At 38.4% G+C, this 21,538-nt stretch overlaps 1 protein-coding gene across 8 annotated transcripts in view; it reads left to right on the top strand.

The window, feature by feature from the left end:
- magi2a (membrane associated guanylate kinase, WW and PDZ domain containing 2a) overlaps window positions 1–21,538 on the top strand; it is a 305,513-nt gene that overhangs the window by 64,974 nt on the left and 219,001 nt on the right. For 7 of the 8 annotated variants that reach the window (XM_047389222.1, XM_047389220.1, XM_047389221.1 and 4 more), the window contains exon 2: window positions 19,519–19,635. In XM_047389222.1, coding sequence (XP_047245178.1) covers window positions 19,519–19,635 — 117 coding nt within the window. Of the gene's footprint in view, window positions 1–16,906; window positions 17,481–19,518; window positions 19,636–21,538 lie in introns of those variants that run through there. The other variant, XM_047389219.1, reaches the window with a different exon arrangement.

The following is a 21,538-nucleotide window of genomic DNA, read 5'->3' on the forward strand; positions in this document are numbered from 1 at the left end:
TCTTCTAAGAGCTGTGATTGGTTGTTGCAATAAACCAAAAACAAAAACAATGCGCTCCTAGTCAATGGAGAACAATTAACCGATGATAGAATTTAGACTGGATTCAGAAATGAGTAAATCATGATAAAAAACTTAACAAGAATTGTAACACAGCATCAACATGTTTGAATGTAGCTTATTTATATGCTCACCATTATTTTGATGTTTTTATTGTTTTGTTTACTATGCTGGTTGTTTTCATACTGCATCTGTTTCATATTAATTAATTTCATATTAATATTAAAATTCAGCATTTTACTGTGATTGCCCTCTTGCATAATGAGGTTTAGTTTGGCCAGGGGCCAGAACGGGCAACATCAAATCCTACCTGAAACTGCTGGCTAAGGATAAGCGTAAATACAGTAAGATTGTTATTCACGCTGGCGGTAATGACACCCGGTTACGTCAATCGGAGGTCACCAAAGTTAGTGTTGCTTCGGTGTGCAAGTTTGCCAAAACAATGTCGGACTCCGTAATTTTCTCTGGTCCCTTCCCTGATCTGACCAGTGATGACATATTTAGCTGCATGCTGTCATTCAACCGCTGGCTGTCTAGGTGATGTCCAGAAAATGATGTGGGCTACATTTATAACTGGCAAACATTTTGGGGAAAACCTGGTCTGATCCGGAGAGACGGCGTCCATCCCACTTTGGATGGAGCAGCTCTTCTTTCTAGGAATCTGGACGAATTTATGTGGTTTATGTGACACCTTTCTGGAGAGGGGCATCGTCCAAGCTTCTGCTGGCAACAATTTAATGCTCACCTTCTACACATGATCCACTTGGCCCTGTTTTTCAGTGTTTAACCCTTTCTCTCTCCTATATATAGTAATTGACTGAGCTTTTACTGTAACTAATTATATGTGCTCTCTTTCATACTCTATCCTTGAAAACTGGCTCAAAGTTTATCTGTTCTTTCTTTCTAGGTGAAACAACTAAAGGAGCTACATCCATTAACATTTACTTTTCCTTCCCATAGAAAGTACTCCTGGATCAGTGCTCTGTGTTCTTTTTGCGTCTCTGCTCTGTTCTCTCAAACCCGGTCGTGGCACATGGCCGCTCACACTGAGCCTGGTTCTGCTGGAGGTTTCTTCCTGTTAAAAGGGAGTTTTTCTTCTCCACTGTCGCTACATGCATGTATGAACCTGACTTTGCAAAGTGCCTTGAGACAACATGTGTTGTGAATTGGCGCTATATAAATAAAATAAACAGAATTAAAATGACAAAAACAAAACGGAGAAAAAAAGGTTGACAAAACCGAACTGAACAGAGGAGCAGAGCCTGCTGGTGGAGGAGAAGAGAAGAGTATTGAAAGGTAGATTTGGTCCTGGGATCACGGTGGGAACAAACAGGCCTTCCCAGCAGATCAATGCTTCGTTCCCTCTGCTTTCAGCACCAGCCTGGAAGGTGAGCAGGTATGGTTCCTGCTGCAATCAGAAACTAGAGAGGAGATAGTAGAACACCAGAAAACTTCTCCACATAAGGGAGCGTTGTAGATGATCATTTAGGCTTAGGCTGCTGACATCATCACGTACAATACAGCAAATACTTATTCACTTCATTAACATTATTGTTTCTATTATTTATTTATCCTTCCTAATATTACATTTAATCTGTCCTGCCGCTGAAACTATTTAATTCCCCCATCGGGGGATGATGAGGTTTATGTCATGTAGCGTCTTATTAATTCACTATTGTTCATTGTTTGGAGAATATCTCTCCTTTCCTTTGGTCTTTCCACCATCTTGCCTGCTTAAGACACTTAGGCTCACTAAAAGTCCTCCTCACTACTCTTAACATTTGTTCACCTTAGGCGCTTTCCTAAGGCCCACGGTTTTTTTGTGAATAATTTTTATCTTACCGAGGGAAAATTCATAGAAAAATCCTAGAATTTGAGAAATTCTAAGATTTTTCTTAGACTGACGTCACTAGGAGCTGCTTTTAGTCTTAGGATTCTTTGTGAATACGGACCCAGATGATTAGGACTGTGAAATATCTCTAGTTGTTTCAGTGTTAGTAATGTTTAGTAATACCGAGATTAATACAATTAATAATATATTATTATTTTTATCATATATAATATATATTAATACCATCAACAGAGATTGCTTAAAACAACTTATGGCTGGGTGTTAATTGTCTAAAAAGTCCCATTGCCCCTCAGGTCATATTGTTACCTGAAAGTAAGAAGTCGTTTTCTTGAGCTCTACAAAATAAAGGTCTAAAGATTGAAAAATGGGAACATATCGAAGGATTTGAATGAAATGGGTTTTCAGTGGTGTGTGGGACACGGATAGAGAGGACAATGTTGTCAGGGCAACACAATTTTGAAGCCTGTCCATTTTAACCATGTCCCACAGTGTCCAAGACATGTTGCTAAAGGTCTATAAAAGGTATCTGGTAAAACACCTATCAATAAAAACTGACTTTAGTCACCTAGAATTTGCTTACAAAGAAAGATTTGGTTTGTTGCAAAATTGTAATGACTTCATTAACTATTTGCACAAATGAAGAAGTTTGTAGTTCTGTTGCAGGATTTGTTTTATTTCTACACAAGATGATCAACAGGTGACTCTGAAGCAATTTTAGGCTTCAGGGTATTACTGGGAACAGTGGTGGAGGTTCTGTAGATACCGGAGTGGTCCTAATATATATATATATATATATATATATATATATATATATATATATATATAGTTGTGTTGTGCAGGTGGTGGATACAGTACACAGCTGATAGTCCTACTGAATAGAATTTGTATTATGGCAAGAAAAAAGCAGCTAAGTAAAGAAAAACGAGTGGCCATCATTACTTTAAGAAATGAAGGTCAGTCAGTCCGAACAATTGGGAAAACGTCTGCTGCGGACGATAAGTTCATCCAAGTCACCAGCCTCAGAAATCGCAGGTTAACAGCAGCTCATATTAGAGAACAGGTCAATGCCACACAGAGTTCTAGCAGCAGACACATCTCTAGAACAACTGTTAAGAGGAGACTGTGTGAATCAGGCCTTCATGGTAAAATAGCTGCTAGGAAACCACTGCTGAGGACAGGCAACAAGCAGAAGAGACTTGTTTGGGCTAAAGAACACAAGGAATGGACGTTAGACCAGTGGAAATCTGTGCTTTGGTCTGATGAGTCCAAGTTTGAGATATTTGGTTCCTACCACCGTGTCTTTGTGTGGCGCAGAAGAGGTGACTACCTCTTGAAGCTCATCAACAGAATGCCAAGAGTGTGCGGAGCAGTAATCAAAGCAAAAGGTGGCTACTTTGAAGAATCTAGACTATAAGACATATTTTCAGTTGTTTCACACTTTTTTGTTCACTATGTTGTAAATATGAATCTGAGAATATTATTTAATATTTTAATATTAATATTTTAATATTTTATCAAATAATATTTCGGTCTGTTAAGGGTTGTCCTGTGAATACCAGCCCATTAAGGCGATGGTATTAGGACAGAATAGAAAGGTGTGAGACGAGCTCTGACATTATTGAACAACAAAACTCTTCACACATGGAATGAATTCACACAATTTCTTAAAATACAAGAATTTATTAACAAAAATAAGTCAACTCAAAGTCAAACATATTTCAATCAACAAACTCTTTACTATGCTAAAACAATCCAACTAAACCACCAAGCAGAATTAAAGAATAATCAAGACTAATGGGCTATGTACAATATAAACAAGTTGATTAAAGATGATTGATAATTAGGACCAAAAGAGTGATGCAACATTACCATGCAATGTTTATGTTTGAGAACCAAGGATTATCTTGGAAGAATCTGGAAGTGAAGTTAAGTTAGTTTTGGAACTAACTTAAGAAATAATCAGCAAATGTTTAGACAACAATTCACAATGCAAGATCAGGTAAAATAGTATTTTAATAAAATAATGTTTTAAATAATGATCTGCTGAATAAAACCAACCTCCTGGATGACTAATTCTCAACGGTGTCTAATTAACTGCCTTTATTTATTGAAATAATATTTGAAGAAATATTATTGAGTAATTTGGAAAAGAGCCAAATCTTTCTGGAGAAATGGGGCTTAATGGTGTTTACTTAGTTATCAACTCTAGTAAATGATGTTCAGGGACTATTATCCACTAGCTTGAAAACCAACAACCTTTCCGTTGACTAGCCTTAATGCTAGCACACACACGTGTTCTTACCATTAGCAGTTAAGCTAGCAAGAAGCGGATAGCTTAGCACCAGAATCAACACATACTTTTAAAATACCAGTGTTAATAAAAGGGTTAAAATGCATAAGCGCGGACGGCGCGTTATGAGCGATCTTCTGTTTAAAATCACCCTTTAAATAAAGCTTATCTTAACTTTACAACATACAAAGAACACAGAACCGGCGCGTGCCGTAGCTAGCCTACTAGCGCTAAAGATAGCCAGGTTCCACAAAACAAAACTTCATAACATGAAAACGTTTAGATCATTTCATCCTAAACCTATCTGTTAATCTGCCCAAACCTAACCTCTGACCATGTTGAGGGAATGTTGTCCTAGGGCGAAGTTTGAAGAAGGTATCCAGTCAACAAGCGGTTGGCTCTGTAGCTAACCTCTGCGTTCGCTCTGTGAACAGAAGAGTTAGCTCCGGAGAGCTGGTCAGCTCGATCGGTCCGTCAACCAGCTGTTCGTTACCGTAACACGGTGATGCGGGCCATAGTCCTTCCTTCAGACTCGGCTTGTAGAAACAGCTTCTCCACCGGGGTCTCTCCTCGACACAGTTTTGCTTCTGTGTGGCCTCGAAGAGAAAATGTAAGCAACTCTTACACCTTAATATCCCTATTCATGAATGAAAATACCGGATACACACACAGTATTTCATTCTACTTAACTTTGCATATGATCGATGATCGTATGGCTTTGGATCCAGTTGAATTTATGTCTTTTTGCCAGCAAAAGACATCAGCGCGCTTTCCTCTCCTATCCGGTCCCTCTGCAAGGCCGCGTGGAAGAGAGCAATATGTGGGAAGGGTGGGGGTCTTATACGGGCAGTGGCATCACTGGGACGTCCTCTGCTACCCCCCTTCCCCCTTCGGAGTTGTGCTTTTATTTGGGTAATGGCGCCACTGGAAGTCCGCCGTTATCCCCTTTTCTGGCTGTGCTGGAAGAAGGTTAATGCACTTTATTTTGAAAAGTTCCAGGAATGTCCATACCAGAGTTTTAGTGTTGAAATCCATGGCTGTAGGTCCCAACAAGTATATAATTCCACATGTGTTAATTAATAGTTTTGATGCCTTCAGTGTGAAGCTACAATATTCATAGTCATGAAAATAAAGACAACTCTTTGAATGAGAAGGTGTCTCCAAACCTTTGGTCTGTACTATATATATATATATATATATATATATATATATATGAGATAATCAGAGATTTGCCCAGGCCAGCTCAATAAATAGATTTTTACATTTTGCTCTTTAAATATAATTTTTTTCATCCAAACACCAATGTCTCAGGCTGTTTCTGAGATGCACTTTTATGCAGCATCATCGCTATAGGTTTAATCATTTTCTTTATTTACACTTTGACCAACCTAGTCATACAGAAAATCCTGAAATAGAGTATACTCACTGCTTTTTAAAGATGCTAGTGTTTCTACAAATATAGAAAACCAGAGAGAAAAGGAGGAAGGTAACGTGAAGAAAGTGGAGAAACTGCCAGTGAAGAGAGAGGTGAAAAGAGCAGACGAAGGTTTAAAAGTTAAAAACAGAACTGAAAAGACAAGAAAAAGCTATTACAGAGATGTGTTCATAGAGTGAGTGATTCTTAAGTTTCATTTGCTTTAATGTGCTATTTACTGGTCACATGGCACTCATCCTTTTGACTGCTGGAGAGCCAAAGGGAGGTAATAGCTTGGGATCATTTCGTTCCGAGTCATACAGGAAGGAGTAGATCCAGAAATTAAAAAGCACAACCAAAGAGAGCTCATGGTCTGGTCTTTATAAGGCAGATTCTTTGAAAGCGGTTGATAAAAGATATTTAGGCTCAGATTTAAATGCGAACTTGCTGTGCAGAAAACCTTTAATGACTGGGTTGAGTATGCTTTGCTACTTGTTTTTTTTAAGCAGGCATAACAAAGTGAAGCTGAGGTCCTTTACAGCTGCAAATGACTTTTAGGTAAACCTGCCAGTTGGATCAATGTTGGGAGCCAAAATTAGCTCAGCAAATAAAACCTCTATTGATATCTCGACCGTTACATCTGCCAAATATGCAGATGTGTGTTTGTAGAAAAAGTTTGATGCAGAACTAAAAATAAAATAGCTGAAATAGTACTTAGTGCAAGGACTGAGAGTTGTCACCTGTTGTTTACGTCAGCTGATTTATGATGGTTCGCTGGAGGGTGCAAGATTCTGCTAACATTCCCAAACAGCCTCTTTAGGAACACGAACTCGATCTTTGGCACATATCAGTGGATCATTTTTATTGGCTGCTGAAAGGGGATTAAAAGACGCTTTGATGTATTAAGAAGGGCTGCCACATAATAAGAAGAGAAATAAAGAAAGCAATCAGGGCCATCCTATTGGGTTACTACTACAACATGCCAAGTAATGCACCAGCTTTTTAACATTATCAGGTCATTTTAGAAAGTGTCACCATGGATTTATGGTAGATCTGCCTGCAGTAGGCATGCTTCAAATAAGAGTCTAGAAAAAAAAAGCAACTGGAAGGAAGGAAAGGATGACGCATTAGAGGAAAAGGAAGCTAGGCAGGACACTGTAAGTAAGGAGGGAAGCAAGGATGAAAAGTAAGGAAGGATGCAAGAAAGGACGAGAAGAAAGGATGCGGTGACCAAATATAAAGAAACAGCATAAAAGTGAAAAATGAAGGAAACATGAAGTAAAAATCAAAGATGGAACATGTAATCTACAAGATGGGGAAAACTACTAATAATTTTCCTAAATCTAGTTCTCTTTCCATATTTATCCTGAACTGAAAATTACAGAAATCAACTGACACTTTTTCAGACTGTTCCAACCCTGATGACACCAAACAGAAAGCTCATTTACTTTCTGACTAAATCTGATCCCTCTGTGGTTAAAGTCATCAAGACTACAGCAGCATGATTATCAGTGTTCATTTCCTTCTGTTCTCCCATGCAAATCACAGCTGCTTCTCTCCCAGTTAGCATTCATGCATGCAAATAATTTGTTCACTGGAGGCGGGGGCGCCTTGTGTAGACACGTGCTTTATTTGCAAAATCAGGTTCAGAAGAGGTTCAGCCAACTTCGCTGTTATTGTACCAGCCAAATCAAATGTTGATAGGTCTAAATGGTGCCACATGTGTTTGGATGTGTGGCAGCTTCCATTAATGTGAGGTACCAGTGTGCTCTGCCATGCTGTTCCTCATCAGTCCACCACATGATGGTTTAGGATGAAGGCATTCCATTTCCTGCTCCAGCGGCACTACTGGGGTCCCGTTCCCAGGTTTAAACGGAGCAGGCCTCTCCCTGCCAGGAGACAGATGCTGCACATCAACAACACACAGAGACGAGAAGGCAGCTGGTGGGCTGAGTTAATTTTTTCATGGCAATGAGTGAGCTTGGGTCGGTTAGCTGAAAGCAACAGAAGGAAGGTCCAGTCTATAATTGACTGTGGGAGCCATAGACCTGGGGGGTAATAGGCCACCTGATGCATTAAAAGACACCTTTACCTTGTGGTTCTTATTTCAAAAATAGGAAGACAGGAAGTACTGAAAAATGTAAAAATAGATTAAATTATACGGTATGTTTTTAGATATGGATTAGACCAGTTGTTTTTTAGTTCTATTTTGTGAATTGACAAAAACCATCATAAGTGATTTACAAAAGAAATGATTTTTAATTTAGCAGAATACTTCAGGTCTGAAATACCGTTAGTTCTCGCGTTATGTATATTAACCGCTTTGCCGCATTCTCTTCTACCATCATATCCTATCAGCACTTGATTTAGAGCTGACTTGACACAGCTGCAAAGTCTTTATTAAACTCATGTCTCCATACTGATAATTACGTTTGCATGTGAAAAACCTTCCTCACCTTCCTGATCTTGTGTGGGTTGTAGAGTCCGTCTCATGCTACTACGAGTGTGAAAGCACCACCAAGATTCAAAAGTGACCAAAACATCAACCAGAAAGCATAGGTACTGAGAAAGTGGTCTGTGGTCCCCACCTGCAGAACCACTCCTTTATTGAGTGAGTCTTGCTAATCACCAAAGATTTCCCCCTGTTGTCTTTTCCATTTGCACAACATGTGAAATTGGTTGTCAGTCAGTGTTGCTTCCTAAGTGGACAGTTTGATTTCACAGAAGTTTGATTTACTTGGAGTTATATTGTGTTGTTTAAGTGTTCCCTTTATTTTTTTGTGCAGTGTATATCCACAGGTATGCCTCTATTTATCTGAAATGATGTGAATTATGTGAATTAACCTTATTAAGCTATGGCATCTGAACGGGGATGTGCTCAATTGCTTAAAGGCATAGTGATCTTGGTGTATGTAAACTTCAGAATTTTAAGAATGTAATAAAAATAAAACTATCTATTATTCTAGCATTTGGTAAATAGAAATAAATTTGGTGAGCCTAACTGATCTGAAACAGACTGATTAAGAAAAAACAGATGCTTGTAACTTTTTATGGTGTATGTAAAACAAATCTTGCCTTAACTAAATGTTAAATGCATTTTAGAGGGCAACTCAGCTAAATACCAAGGAAATGTAAACTTCTATATTTGAATAAATATGAACGCATTCTCTAATTATTCTTGTATTGAGTAAACAAAATAAAGTTCATCCTAACAGATTATAAAACAGGGAATGTGTAGTCTGAATTAACGTCACAGTGGCAAAAAAAACGTTTATGCATTTTATTATACGAGGTATGTAAATATCTGGTTTCAACCATACACCACACACATTGACAGATATTTTTTGGTGTTGCTAAATAAACAAATCAGTTTAAGCTTTATGTGTGCAAACCCCATTTGTTGCAGGGCGGGACAAATGTTCTGTAACAATTAAAGTTTCTGTCTTTCAGTAAATGTGTACTCCATGTGAAAAACCAGTTGGTGTTTGCAGTTTCCAGCACTTTCAGCACAGAGTTGGCACACCGCACGTGTTCATTGAAGACTAATCAACAAAACTCAGTGTGTGTCTGCTAAAACTGGCAAGGTTTTTAATCTCATCTTGATCATTTAATTAGCCTGATTATCCAAACAGCTGTTTGCTGGAGCTCCCTGACTTTTCTCACTCACACAAACACAAACACAATGTGTTTTAATGCTATATATGCCCTTCAGGTGCTTCTCAGTATTATCAGTGATGCTTCTATTGTAGAGCCTCAAGCTGACTGAGGGTAAATCCATGCTGGAGTTTCAAAAAGGGCTTAGTGTTAGGTCTATGTTTGGTGGGTGTGATTAGAATCAGTGTAGGTGCTTTCAGATTATTTGCTATTTAAATACTTTATTTGCTTCAATTAATTGGTCACATATGTGGTCTTCTGAATTATCTTAAATCTCCATGCTCTCATTTGTTGTTTAATTCCTGGATTGATTAGGGATGACAATGTGCCTTAATGCTGTTATGCTAATATTGGGAGTTGGGAAGATTACAGTAAACAGCTGGTGACGCTTATTCTCCATCTGGGTGACATTAAACTATTCCAGAGGAAGAGGGCCCCATAAGATGAATTGAAAAATAATCGTTTATGACATGCTATCTTCATGAGGCACACAGAGAATGATTATGACCAAAAACACAAAAAGTCCCACAAGAATATCTGTGTTGTGCTTCATACGTGTCGCTTTGCATATAAGCAAACTTTTGCATTATATTAAAGAGAAACATGAGCCGAACAGGTGAAATTAAAAGAAAACATTATTTAAATGCAGATTCATAAGGAGCAATTCTTAAAGGTGTGGCTCCTTATGTCATGTTCTGAGCTTTGGCTTTGGATCTCCTCAGCTCCTCCAGAGATACCATGCAGCTCTTATCTGCCTCTCTGAATAATGCTCTCCTTGCTTGACCTGTCAGTTTTGTAAGATTTTCAGTTTTGCGATCTTTCTATTTTTTTAAATGTATGAAACAGATCTGTGAGATGTTGGATGTTTTATAAACTTACCATTCTTTTAACCTCCACACAACTTTCTCCATGACCTATCTATGTTCCTTGATCTTCATGATGCTGTTTGTTCACTAATGTTCTGTAGCCATTCTCTAAGGCCTTCACAGATCAGCTGGATTATACCGACAGTAAATCACACACTAGTGGATTCTTGTGTATCGAAGAAAAAAGCATGTTGAATGCATTTTTATTTATAAACAAATATTGGTGAAAGCATTTCCTTTAACTTCACAATTATGTGCTACTTTGTTTTGGTCTGTCGTAGGTTTGTGATTAAATTCCTGGTTAATTCCAACACAGTGACACTATAAATATAACAAATGATTATCTGTTTGCCTAATAAGGCTCATTAAACTTGGTGCAACACTGCAGAGTTAAATGTGGGTCATTAAAAACATTAACATTTACATCTACTCTGAAATAAGCAAATAAAGCCAAATCATAACTACTCTAGAATGCCATTCAACAAGCATTTAGTGTTTTAGCTGCACTTGAATGCACCATCTGGATTAGGGCCACTAGTTTCAGTAAAATGGGACTATAATATACTTTATAATGGGAATGACTCCCACTGATGTAATGATGTTGGGATAATTTTATTCACGGAGGAAAAATATCTGTACTGTTATTTATTCCACATAAATACTGCTGTATTTCAGTGATGAAAGTTGTGTTCCTATGGTGATGAATCATGTACTAATTATCTCCCATTGACTGCTGCTGCTGCTGCTGACAACAACTGAACAACCAATCTGAGTTGAGGCATACTCAATAACTCCACCAGTAATCAATCTAAAAGTGTGGACCTCATTCCAGTAGCTCAGATTTCATCCAGATGTTTCTGTTAATAAGTAGTGTCTGTGAATATCTCCAGATGTTTTTCCTCCGCATCTTTTGTTTCAAGATTGGTTTTAAACTTGGGTGGTTGAAATGTTCCAATGCTTTTTGCCATGAAGTTTGATGTTAAAATGGTAAGAAATTTCTAACTCTTCTTAGCAAAAGAAGACCCCTTGCTCATTCTCTTTCTTGTAATGCACTTGCACTTGGACATTGAATTCAGTTTGAGCATGCTTTAAAAAACCGTTATTTCTTAACCTTTTTTGAAGTGTTTTTCTTTTTAGAACTTAAATAAAGTGGAGTTTTCCCATACCAGTTCATGCTACGTGCCCCTGGGTTATATGCATGTAAATACTGTAGTTACTGGCCAACTTAACACCCACTGTTTTAAAATGCAATGCAGCACACACAGTAAACAGGAAGTGTGTGAGGGATGCTCAGCTTGTCAAGTGGGTGAATATCAGTTCATCATCTCCAAACAAACAACAAGAACACTTTACATACATAATCTGCTTTCAACATTTTAAATAAACTAGTTGTCAATGGAGTCCAGTTCATCTGTTTGAGCTGGACTATTTTCTGACAGAGTAGTTAACTGTTACCTCCATTACCGAGTGAACAAGCTGTTCTCTTATTTTTGAACTCTTCACAAGCTGTTTTGTCTCTTTTAGCCTCCTGGGAGATTTGCATGACACCCGCTAAGCTTAAATGGGGATGTGGGATTTTCTTTTTCTACAAGAAAAATAAAGATTTATGATTGACCCATCTGTTAAGAAAGTAGCCATGATGCCTGCTTGTGTTTCTAAACTCGTAATAAATGCTTCCTAAACAGCAGGAATGAGCCCTTCCATCTTGTATCGTGCCAAGATGCTGTTTCAAGCATTGTGCTTTCACTTTGTTTTTCCTTTTTAAACCTAAAGACACAGAAATTAAAGAATATTGTTAGTGAACAGATAAAAATCTATGCTTTTAAGACCATTTGATTGGCTCATGAACAAAACAGTTGATTTTATTTCCCTTTTTAACACTAACATTTTCTCTAAAGTTTCTTGTATTTCTGTCTCTATTCTCCAACCACTTTTCATCCTCTACAGTTGCTGGTATCACATAACAGTCACACAATAAAAGTTCATGTAGATCATCTCCCCATACACTGTTTTTTTATTTTTGCCTTTTTCACATTGTACTGTTTCAGATAATGAAGTAAATTTAATATTAGTCAAAAATAACCTGAGTAAATGCAAAAAAGTTTATTAAATTAGGATTTCATTTATTGAAGGGCAAAAAACTCTGGAAACCAACCTGGCTTGATGGGAAAAAAATAAGTATTTTACTTAATTTACCCTGTTTCATATTGTCAGACAGGTTCTGTTTAAGTGTTTTCCCTTAATGCATCTTTCTGATACTAGACCTGTTGAAAAAAAATCACTGCATTGACAAAAACATCATTACTTAAGTTAATCTGCTTTAATGTTCACTCTCAGAATACCCCATGAATCCATATCTGCTCTAACAGTTGTAATAACCGAATGAACCCATGGCCTTACTAAAGTGTTTCAATAGTTCAAAAGTTCACCTTCTTCTGTTAGCACATGGCTGCACCAGTGGAATTAATCTGAGAGCAGATGGAGTGGCTGAACCAGAGCATCCTGTGCAAAATTGCTAAGAACAGAAGGACATGCCATATGTGCCGAAAGTACAAAACTAAGTGACAAACTCATATCAGACAGTTTGTGACTTTTCTGAATTTCTATGTTTACTCAGATCTACTGTAAGGGCAACCCAGACATCTGCCTCTGGAAAAAACATGTCAACAAAACTAAGTCCACTGTGGCTGATTTTATAGGAATGACATGACAAAGTATCGACCATTCACCTAATCATCATCATCAGTGTGACCAACTCTATGAAAAGTTTTGGCAGCTTGCTGCCTCAGAGAATACAGATGTTGACCTCAATGCCAAGTTGGAAAGACATCAGCAACAACATTAGAAAGGTAAATGTGGCTGACCATCAGAAATGGCTAAAAAGATCAAGCGGTCCATCTTAAACTCTGCAGTCCTTTAGCTAGCATGTTAACTATAAAAAATAATTTTTATCTACAGGTACATCTCAAAAAATGTGAATATCTTGAAAGTGTTCAATATCATATCATATAGATTCATTACATACAGGGTGAAATATTTCAAGCCTTTCTTACTTTTAATTTTGATGATTCTGGCTTACAGATAATGAAAACCCAAAGTTCACTCTCTCATAAAATTAGAATATTACATAAGATCAATCAAAATTATATTTAAAACAGAAATGTCAGGCTTCTGAAAAGTATGTTCATTTTTATGCACGCAGTACTTGATGTGGGCTCCTTTTGCATGAATTACTGCATCAATGCGTCATGACATCATACTTTAAGTGCCAAAGATATGTCCAGCCAGTTGGATGAACTTCCTAGTGAGTAAAATAAAGCACACAAAAATTGTGGGGGACATTTTGAGGAAACGTAGAAAGAAAAGAGCTATGCAAATTATGGCTAACCCTAATCAGTATCATAATTGCAATGCTGTGTGCTAATTAGATACATGGGTTTGCACTCATGTTTGAAGGTGTGAAGCATTTTCTACCTATATTTTATGTTGTCTGGGTGGTTTTTACTGGCCTTAAGTACTATTAATTTAAAAAGTCAAAGTTGTCATTTGATTAACTGAAGTAAGGACTCCTGTGAATGACTGAAATGAAACATGCATGCAGTAATATAAGGTGGTCACTTGTTGGATTTTGAATCACCAAAGGCAAGAGCTGTGTCAACTTTCTTGGCACAAATTTGTTTCTCTTTTACGAGACATTTTTGAAATATGAGGAGAAATTTGTTGCAAATTGTCCTTATTGCTCTAAACATCGGTTTCTCCATGGGAATCAATTGTTTTTTTCTGTCGTCTGCATGTGGCAAAATAAAGATTTTTATGACATCCTATTCTACTCCGCTATCCCATTTTTTCATAATCCTTTTGAGTTTTGCTAGATATATTCTTGGATGGTTTTTGTTGAGCATGAGTATCACCAAAGTGAAAAGTCAACTGGGCCTTTGATTGATTAAATTGACTTTTGCTTGCACTGTTTGGACTAAATATATGTGTGGGACTATGGAGTGCTGGAGGTGCCGCTTGTTTGTGGTGTACTTGGATAAGATCTCAAGGCATAGTCTTGCAGTTGCGGGTGTGTGATTTGAGAAATTTGGGATTTGATTTTTGTCTTTATGCAGATGACGTTGTTTTATCTGTGTCTTAATACGTATAGCTTCTGGACACACCGATATGGTTCACAGCAAGATTTGAAGCAGATGGATTGAGAGTCTAGGCTATAGTTCTCAATATGAAGAAGGTAGATTGGTCCCCCTAACTTGGTCAGTCTCTGCCTCAGGTTGAGAAGCTCACGTAAGTCACTGTATTGTCCCATTGATGGCAGGCTTAAATGTGAGATGGATGGACAAATTTACTCCTACTTTGTATGGACTTGAAGGCATTTACGTCTCCACACTTAACTATAGACAGCACAAATTGTTAAATCCGCTTGACTGCACTGACATGAGTAGAAGTGGATAAGGCAGGGATTAAGACATCTCCTGAGTAGGTGACTTGTTAAGGTTTTCCGGACATGCTACAAAGGGGGAAAATTCAAGAGCGTACCTACAACCTGCTGTAGGGACTAAATTTCCCTTCTCCCACCAGGGAAAACCTTCGGATTCCCTAGAATAAGCTGGAGAATGACACTATTAAGTATTAGTGGAAGATGATGAATGGATCCCAGATATAGGTGTTTGAAAAGAGCCTCATTATTCACTTTGAAATAAATCGGGTGTGGTAGTCTGGCTATCTGATTCTGATATCTCCCTAATGGTCCATTTTTTGGAGATTTTCTGGTTATATTCCATTGGAAACAAAATCCAGACCAGACCCAGAACTTGCTAGAAGGAATATATAGTCTTCTGGCCTGGAAATGCCTTGTGATTCCCCTTAGGACCTGGAGAATGTCACTGCTAAGATGGATATTATTGATGGATGGACAGACTGTATGAAGTTAGTAACTTTTCAAGGAATATAATTGGTGATTATCATCCTGTGGATTCCATGTGTGCTGGTTTTCCATTGCATGTGGCTGTATTTTAAGTTGGGCACCTTAAAACGAGTGCTCAGGGACCCCTGAGGGTATTAATCCCGCTTTTCTTTATCTGTGTAGCTTTGAGGATTTTCCAGCTTATGATCTTTGATTCTCTGCTGATATTTTTGTTTACTGTATTCGCAGTAAACAGTAGTGGGAAAATGAAAGGGTTTTGGGGATTATTGTTGCAAAATATTGAGCTGCTACACTGTCTGACTTTTTTTGCTTGAATTGCGACAGGAAATGGAGTGCGTCTTGGGATATTTTCACAGATGTACATTCATGTTTGTTTCTCACATATTCAGAAAATAAAATGACAGGTTAGGTGTGAAATTCTGATTTCTGATAGGACGGAAATGAAACAAACAACACGTGATGCACATCAACATGTCAGTTAAATCTAACGTATGAAGGCTTTCCTGCTCTAGAAAGTCACCACAGCAGCCTAATAAATGCTGAAGCTTAATTTACTGTAGGAGACAATTCAACATACCACTTCATGAGAAAATCTGTTTTTGACACTTCATAGACAAAGTTACATAAATAAAAACAAATTATGTTTAAATTTTTATATTTTATAAATGTATTTGTTGCTTAAATAATAATTTGAGATGAAGCTGCCAAAAAAGGTTGAAAAGCTGTCAATGCCCAGAAATATTAGGAAACAAATCAATTGAACATCTAGAGAAATTTGTACAGTCCCTTGCAAAAGATTTCATAGTCTTTGAACTTGAAAATGTGTCTCTTTCTTACCACAAACCTTTAATGGTTTTTATTAGGATTTTATGTTCGACACTGACACAAAGCAAACACTGGGTTTACAGGTACTGTATTTTACAAATAAAAGTCTGAATATTTTTGCAGACACACTTTTTGCTATAGTTACAGTTGCAAATCATTTGGGGGTATATTTCTACCAGCTTTGCACATCCAACAACTAAGCTTTACCAGTTCTTTAAAAAATAAAGTTTTGGTCAGATAGGGCGGACAGCATATGTGAGTATCAATTTTCAAGTCCACAGATTCTCATTTGGATTTGGGATCTGGACTTTGACTAGGGCATTGTAACACATAAATATGCTTTGATCTAAACCATTTCATCGTAGCTCTGGCTGCATGTTCAGGGTCATTGTCCTCCTGAAGGATGAACCTTCACCCCAGTTTCTTTTACAGTCTTTTACAGCCTCTAACATGTATTTAGCTACATTCATCTTCTCATCAGCTCTGACCACCACCACCTTGCTTCATGGTGAGAACTGGGTTCAGAGTGATGTCCAGTGTTTTTTACCTTAGATGGTGTTTGAATGTAGTTCTCACCAAGCCTGAGAACCTTCTTCCACATGTGTTCTGAGTCCCTAAAGTGCACAGCTAATTGTTGTTCTGTCAACAGATTCTCACAGGGGAATCTCTGCAGCTCCTTCAAAGTTACCATGGACCTCTTGGCTGCTTCTCTTATTAATACCCTCCTTCTCCAGCTTCTCAGCTTTGCTATCTTTGCAGTTCTGACAAACTCCTTCCATTGTTGGATGATTAGGTGACTTAGGCAGATGCTTGCACTGGATTTGATTTTATAGAATCACAGTGAAGGGGGCTGAACAAAAATGCACACCATTCAGACCGTTTTTAGAATTTTATTTGTATCAATTTTCTTCCACTTCACATTTATTGCATAAAACTATGAAGTACATTACAGTTTGTGACAGAATGAGAAAGTCCTAGGGGTGTGAAGACTTTCAATAAGACCACTCCAAACAAATCACACAAAGCAAATTTGAATCAAACAATTATTTTGATGCTTAGGACTACGGTAAGAGGAGAAAGCAACAAATGAGACAAATGTAGTACCGGGTTCCACACGTTGGAGGCAACATAGGACCTGGAAATTTGGATGGATTCTGGAGAAACCAGGGTATTGGTGTGATAGGTCCCCATCGGCAAAGCGGCGCTTCAGCGGTTGCTCTCCCTCACCTCGCTCCCCTCCTCTCCTCTCTCGCTCTCTCTTTCTCTAGCTCACTGCTTCTGTGCATCGGAGCCGCTCGTTGTGCCACGCTCTTCTGCTCCATCTCTCCTCTGTGGAGAGCAATGAGTGTGGATTCCATTCACAGTCTATCTGGCAGCATCTTGATTGGGCAAACAGGGACGGAGTTGAGGACCTGAGGGACTGAACACCTCTGTAAGGAGTCGGAGGAAGAGAGGGGTAGGAATACCAACAGGATAGATCCGCGTCGGATTTATTCCAGTGGAGATTATTTTGCATCACAAAAAAAGCAAAGACCGGACCCTCGCACTCTGAGCCGGCTGCACAAGAGCTGCCATTCACAGTGATAATTTGAGCGATTGTGAGTGCACTCACCTTTTCAGCATGCAGATTCATTGGGTTCTTTTCTGATGCAAATGTAAAGCAGACTGGTTGCACTGCCGCTCGTATTTGACAGATACACTGCAGCCAGTCCCTCTAATTCAGGTTGGCATGATCACAATGAAACACTCGATGAACTGGTCTGGAGTTAATGCATGCTGCTGATTATATGCATTTGTGTTTCTGTGTTTGCATATTTCCAGAAATAAAACAAAAACAGAATATGTTAAATAATTCATGTCTCCAGTATGACAGACAACTTCCAAACTAGGTTATTTCCACCTTCTGTCTGAGGCTGATCGCAGTGGGTTGCGTGTTTGGATGCGTCTGTCTGCAAGTGTGTGTTGCTGTCATGTGTGCACTTCAACATGTCAAGCTTTAGGTTTGCAGAGGGGAAAATGAGGAAGTAGGAAGGGGAATTGATATTGTGTAGAACCTGGATGTTGAAGGTTAGATTAATCTCTGACCAGTTTTTGCAACATTTCTACCCATCACTGTCTGTCTTTACTGCTATTAAGGTTAATAATGAGGCTGACAAGTGTGTTGGCCTTATAGAATCTGCCCTTTGCATGTGAATGGGATTTTATAGCTGGCATTTGTTGTGTAAGGGGAAAAAATCTGATGCCCATTTTATCCCACCTCAGTTTGTACATCAGTCCCTTTATCCCTGCTTTATTGTCTGCCCCGCTGAGCCAGCAGGATCTACTGGTTTTAAGTGGGTGTCCATTCACAGAACTGGATGGTAATGGGAAAAGGAGGAGGTTTCTTAGGTCCGAGAGAGTAGGAAGGACTTAAAACAGCCCCCAGAGGAGTGAAGGAGGGGAATCCATGAGTAATTAAACGCAGACGTCAGTGCACACGTGCCCCAGGAGCCAATACAATTAACTCCTTCACCAGCCCTTGATGGTGCTGTACAGATGTATTCATAGATTTCACTGCAGGCTCTCAGATTATTGGTCAGTGGTTTTATTCCTAAAGTGTAAAACCCGCAGATGCTAAATTATAACCATGATGTAGGCGACAAGAAGAAAGCTTGTTAAAAGAAGCCCTAATTGCAGTTGTCTATAAGCCATGATAGGGAGACAACCAACATGTGAAAGAAGGTGCTCCAGTCAGATGAGACCAAAGTTGATTTTTTTTTTTTTTTCTCTACATGCAAAAAACAATGTTTGGTCACAGGAAACAAACACCCTGAATACATCATCCCCACAATAAAACAAGGTAGTGAAAGCATCATGCTGTGGGCATGCTTTTCTTCAACCTGGTAGATGAAGCTGATCAAGGTTGATGGGAAGATCATTAGAAAAGCAAGGCAATCCTGGGGAAATAACCTGATAGAGGCTGTAAAAGATTTTAGACCACCTGCGAGTGGCACGAAAACCTGCAAACATTTAGCTCAAGCTACAAAGAAATCGCGTGGACCATGGCATATGCCTGTGTTCGAATGGCCCAGTCAAAGTCCAAACCTAAATTTAATTGAGAATATGTGCAAAGACAAGAACATCAATGCTCTCCAAATCCATTCTGCCCGAGCTTGTTCTTTTCAGCAAAGAAGAGTCAAAAGATTTTGGGGGGGGGTGCTCGACACTGCCCTCAAGGGTTCGATTACTGGCCATTGACCTTTGCAGCATGTCTTCCCCTCTATCTCTCCACCCTGTTTCTTGTTGGTCATCTTGCAAAATAAAGCCAGTAGTGCCACAAAATAAATGAAAACAGACAAAAATGTATCGACTCAGGGGGGCTAAATACAAATGCACTCCACACTTTATTTGATTAGTTAAAGGTCTGAATACTATGCATAATTTCACAAATAAACGACTATGTGAAAAAGGTCAAGAGGTGTGAATACTTTTGCAAGGTAATATACTGAGAGATTCCTGGTTATTCGCTGGTGCTTGTTTTATGCCCTTTTTCGATCTGGTTTTACCTTGTTTCCGACCAAAGACTGGCTTGATAGATGACAGATTTGATTTGAATCAATTGTTTTGGTTGTCATGACTGACGTAACTTGTTTCCAGGGGGTGTGATTGACAAGGACCTCCGGCGCTATCTCAACCTGCGTTTCCAGAAAGGTTCAGTGGACCACGAGCTGCAGCAGATCATCCGGGACAACCTGTATCTCCGCACCATTCCCTGTGAGTTACCTTGTTTATGTTCATTCTGCCTTTATCCAGCTTTCCTGAACTTATTGATCAAAACGGACTTTTCATTTGGCTAAGGCTGGGTTATCAGTAAAACATGTTGTTAAAAATCTCCCGGTTCTTTGTGTGGTACCTTGTTTGTGACTATTTCATTACATTAGGGATTCCAGTGGATTTCTCCTCACTCCACTGACCTCTCTGCTGAACGTTCATGGTAGTTTTGAATATCTACTTCGGCTGTGCCCTTAGCTGATGAGCACCTTTTCATCTGGTCTAAAATCTCAAGAATAAATATTTAAAAGAGGTTGAATTGAGGTTACGTTGTTAAAGTCCCATGTCAAATGTCTAAAACAAGGTGTTTTCATGGAAATTATTTCTAATTTGTGGTGAGACATTTTGGTCTATCAACTAAAACCTTCTAATTTGAATGCCAGTCTTGAAAGATTGACCAAATAAGGGTCAAAACAGGCCTCCACACAGACGGATTCTGTTGTGTGTCTTTATTTTTGTCATTTGTTTAGTTCATTTTAATATTTAAATGCATAAAATTAGTTTACTAATGCAGATCAGTCAATTTGATCAAAGAATAATACATACTTTTTTTCACTCTTGTTGATGGTTTCTGATTTCTTATATAAATGTCTGTTTCTTTGCTTTTGGAGTGATGTTTTAGTTGAAATAAGTGTGTACGAAAGACTCTTCACTGTGTTTACTGTGATTCTTCTTCTCTAATTACCTGCATTACGAGCCTCGGAGGAGCTCACAGTTGTAACGGAGTGTCATGTTGACCATCAAAGATAAGATCTGGAGGGCTTTAAGCCATCCATCATCTGTGTTTTAAATGCAGGTGCACTTCCAATTAAATGCTGCATGCATGCATTTATGTTGCCCCCATCAGCTTTATGTATGTGTTGGTGCTTCAACGACACGGTTATTGAAATCCCTGTTAAAGTGTGCTATAAGCTTTAAAATATATTCAGCTTTTATTGCAATTGCACGATAATGCTCTGAAAAAACTGACAATATATTCCTAAATTAGAAAATAATTTATTTTTTTTAACAAAATCAGCAATTATTTTAAAATTAACCCAACTGAAGCATTTTCTTATTTATACTATTAGTGTTCAGTAGTCCAGGACTTCCACTTTTCTCTGGGTATGCATATATTATGGTGCTCCTCACATTGGGGAAAAATATGGGAAAATGTCACTTAAATGAAGCCGATGTATTAGATCTCCATAGGTCAGGAAATGATTACAAGACAATACCTACCTGACAAAACTTGCCCATATCTAGAGTCAGAGTAGTAACTGAACAAATAAATTAAAAGTCAAGTCATGTTTATTTGTATAGTGCTTTTCAGCAACAAGACACCCAAAGCGCTGCATTAACATATGATGTTCATTGAACCTTACAGGGATCTTAGCTAACAGTAGGCTTTCTGACAAACACTTGAGGTGGGTCTAGTTTGAAATGACTGATGAATGTCTGGAAAAGCAACTCATGCCTTCTGCTAAGTATAGTGAAGGATCTATGATGTTATGGGACTGTTTAAAGGTCCTGGAAACCTTGTTGGTGTGGGAACCATGAACTGTTCGAGACAGCAGGACATCCTAAATAAAAAATCTCTTTGCCTCTGTCTGTGAATGAGACAGTGTGGTAGAGATGAAAAACATAAGGCCAAATCAATTTAGTAATGGTTAAATCTACTTTCTTCCATGACCATATCAATCCCCAGATCAATATGGAAAAAAATATATGCATATTGCTACCAGTCAGGAAGTTCTGACATTGAAGAGTGCCTTTTCTGTGTGTGTAAGCCCTTATCTGTGCCTTAGGTGTCCCATTAGACCCAGCTGTCTGATGGCCAACTCTCCCCTGAATCCCTAATGGAGGT

Source organism: Girardinichthys multiradiatus, chromosome 17, assembly GCF_021462225.1.
Source record: "Girardinichthys multiradiatus isolate DD_20200921_A chromosome 17, DD_fGirMul_XY1, whole genome shotgun sequence".
Classification (NCBI taxonomy): Eukaryota; Metazoa; Chordata; class Actinopteri; order Cyprinodontiformes; family Goodeidae; genus Girardinichthys; species Girardinichthys multiradiatus.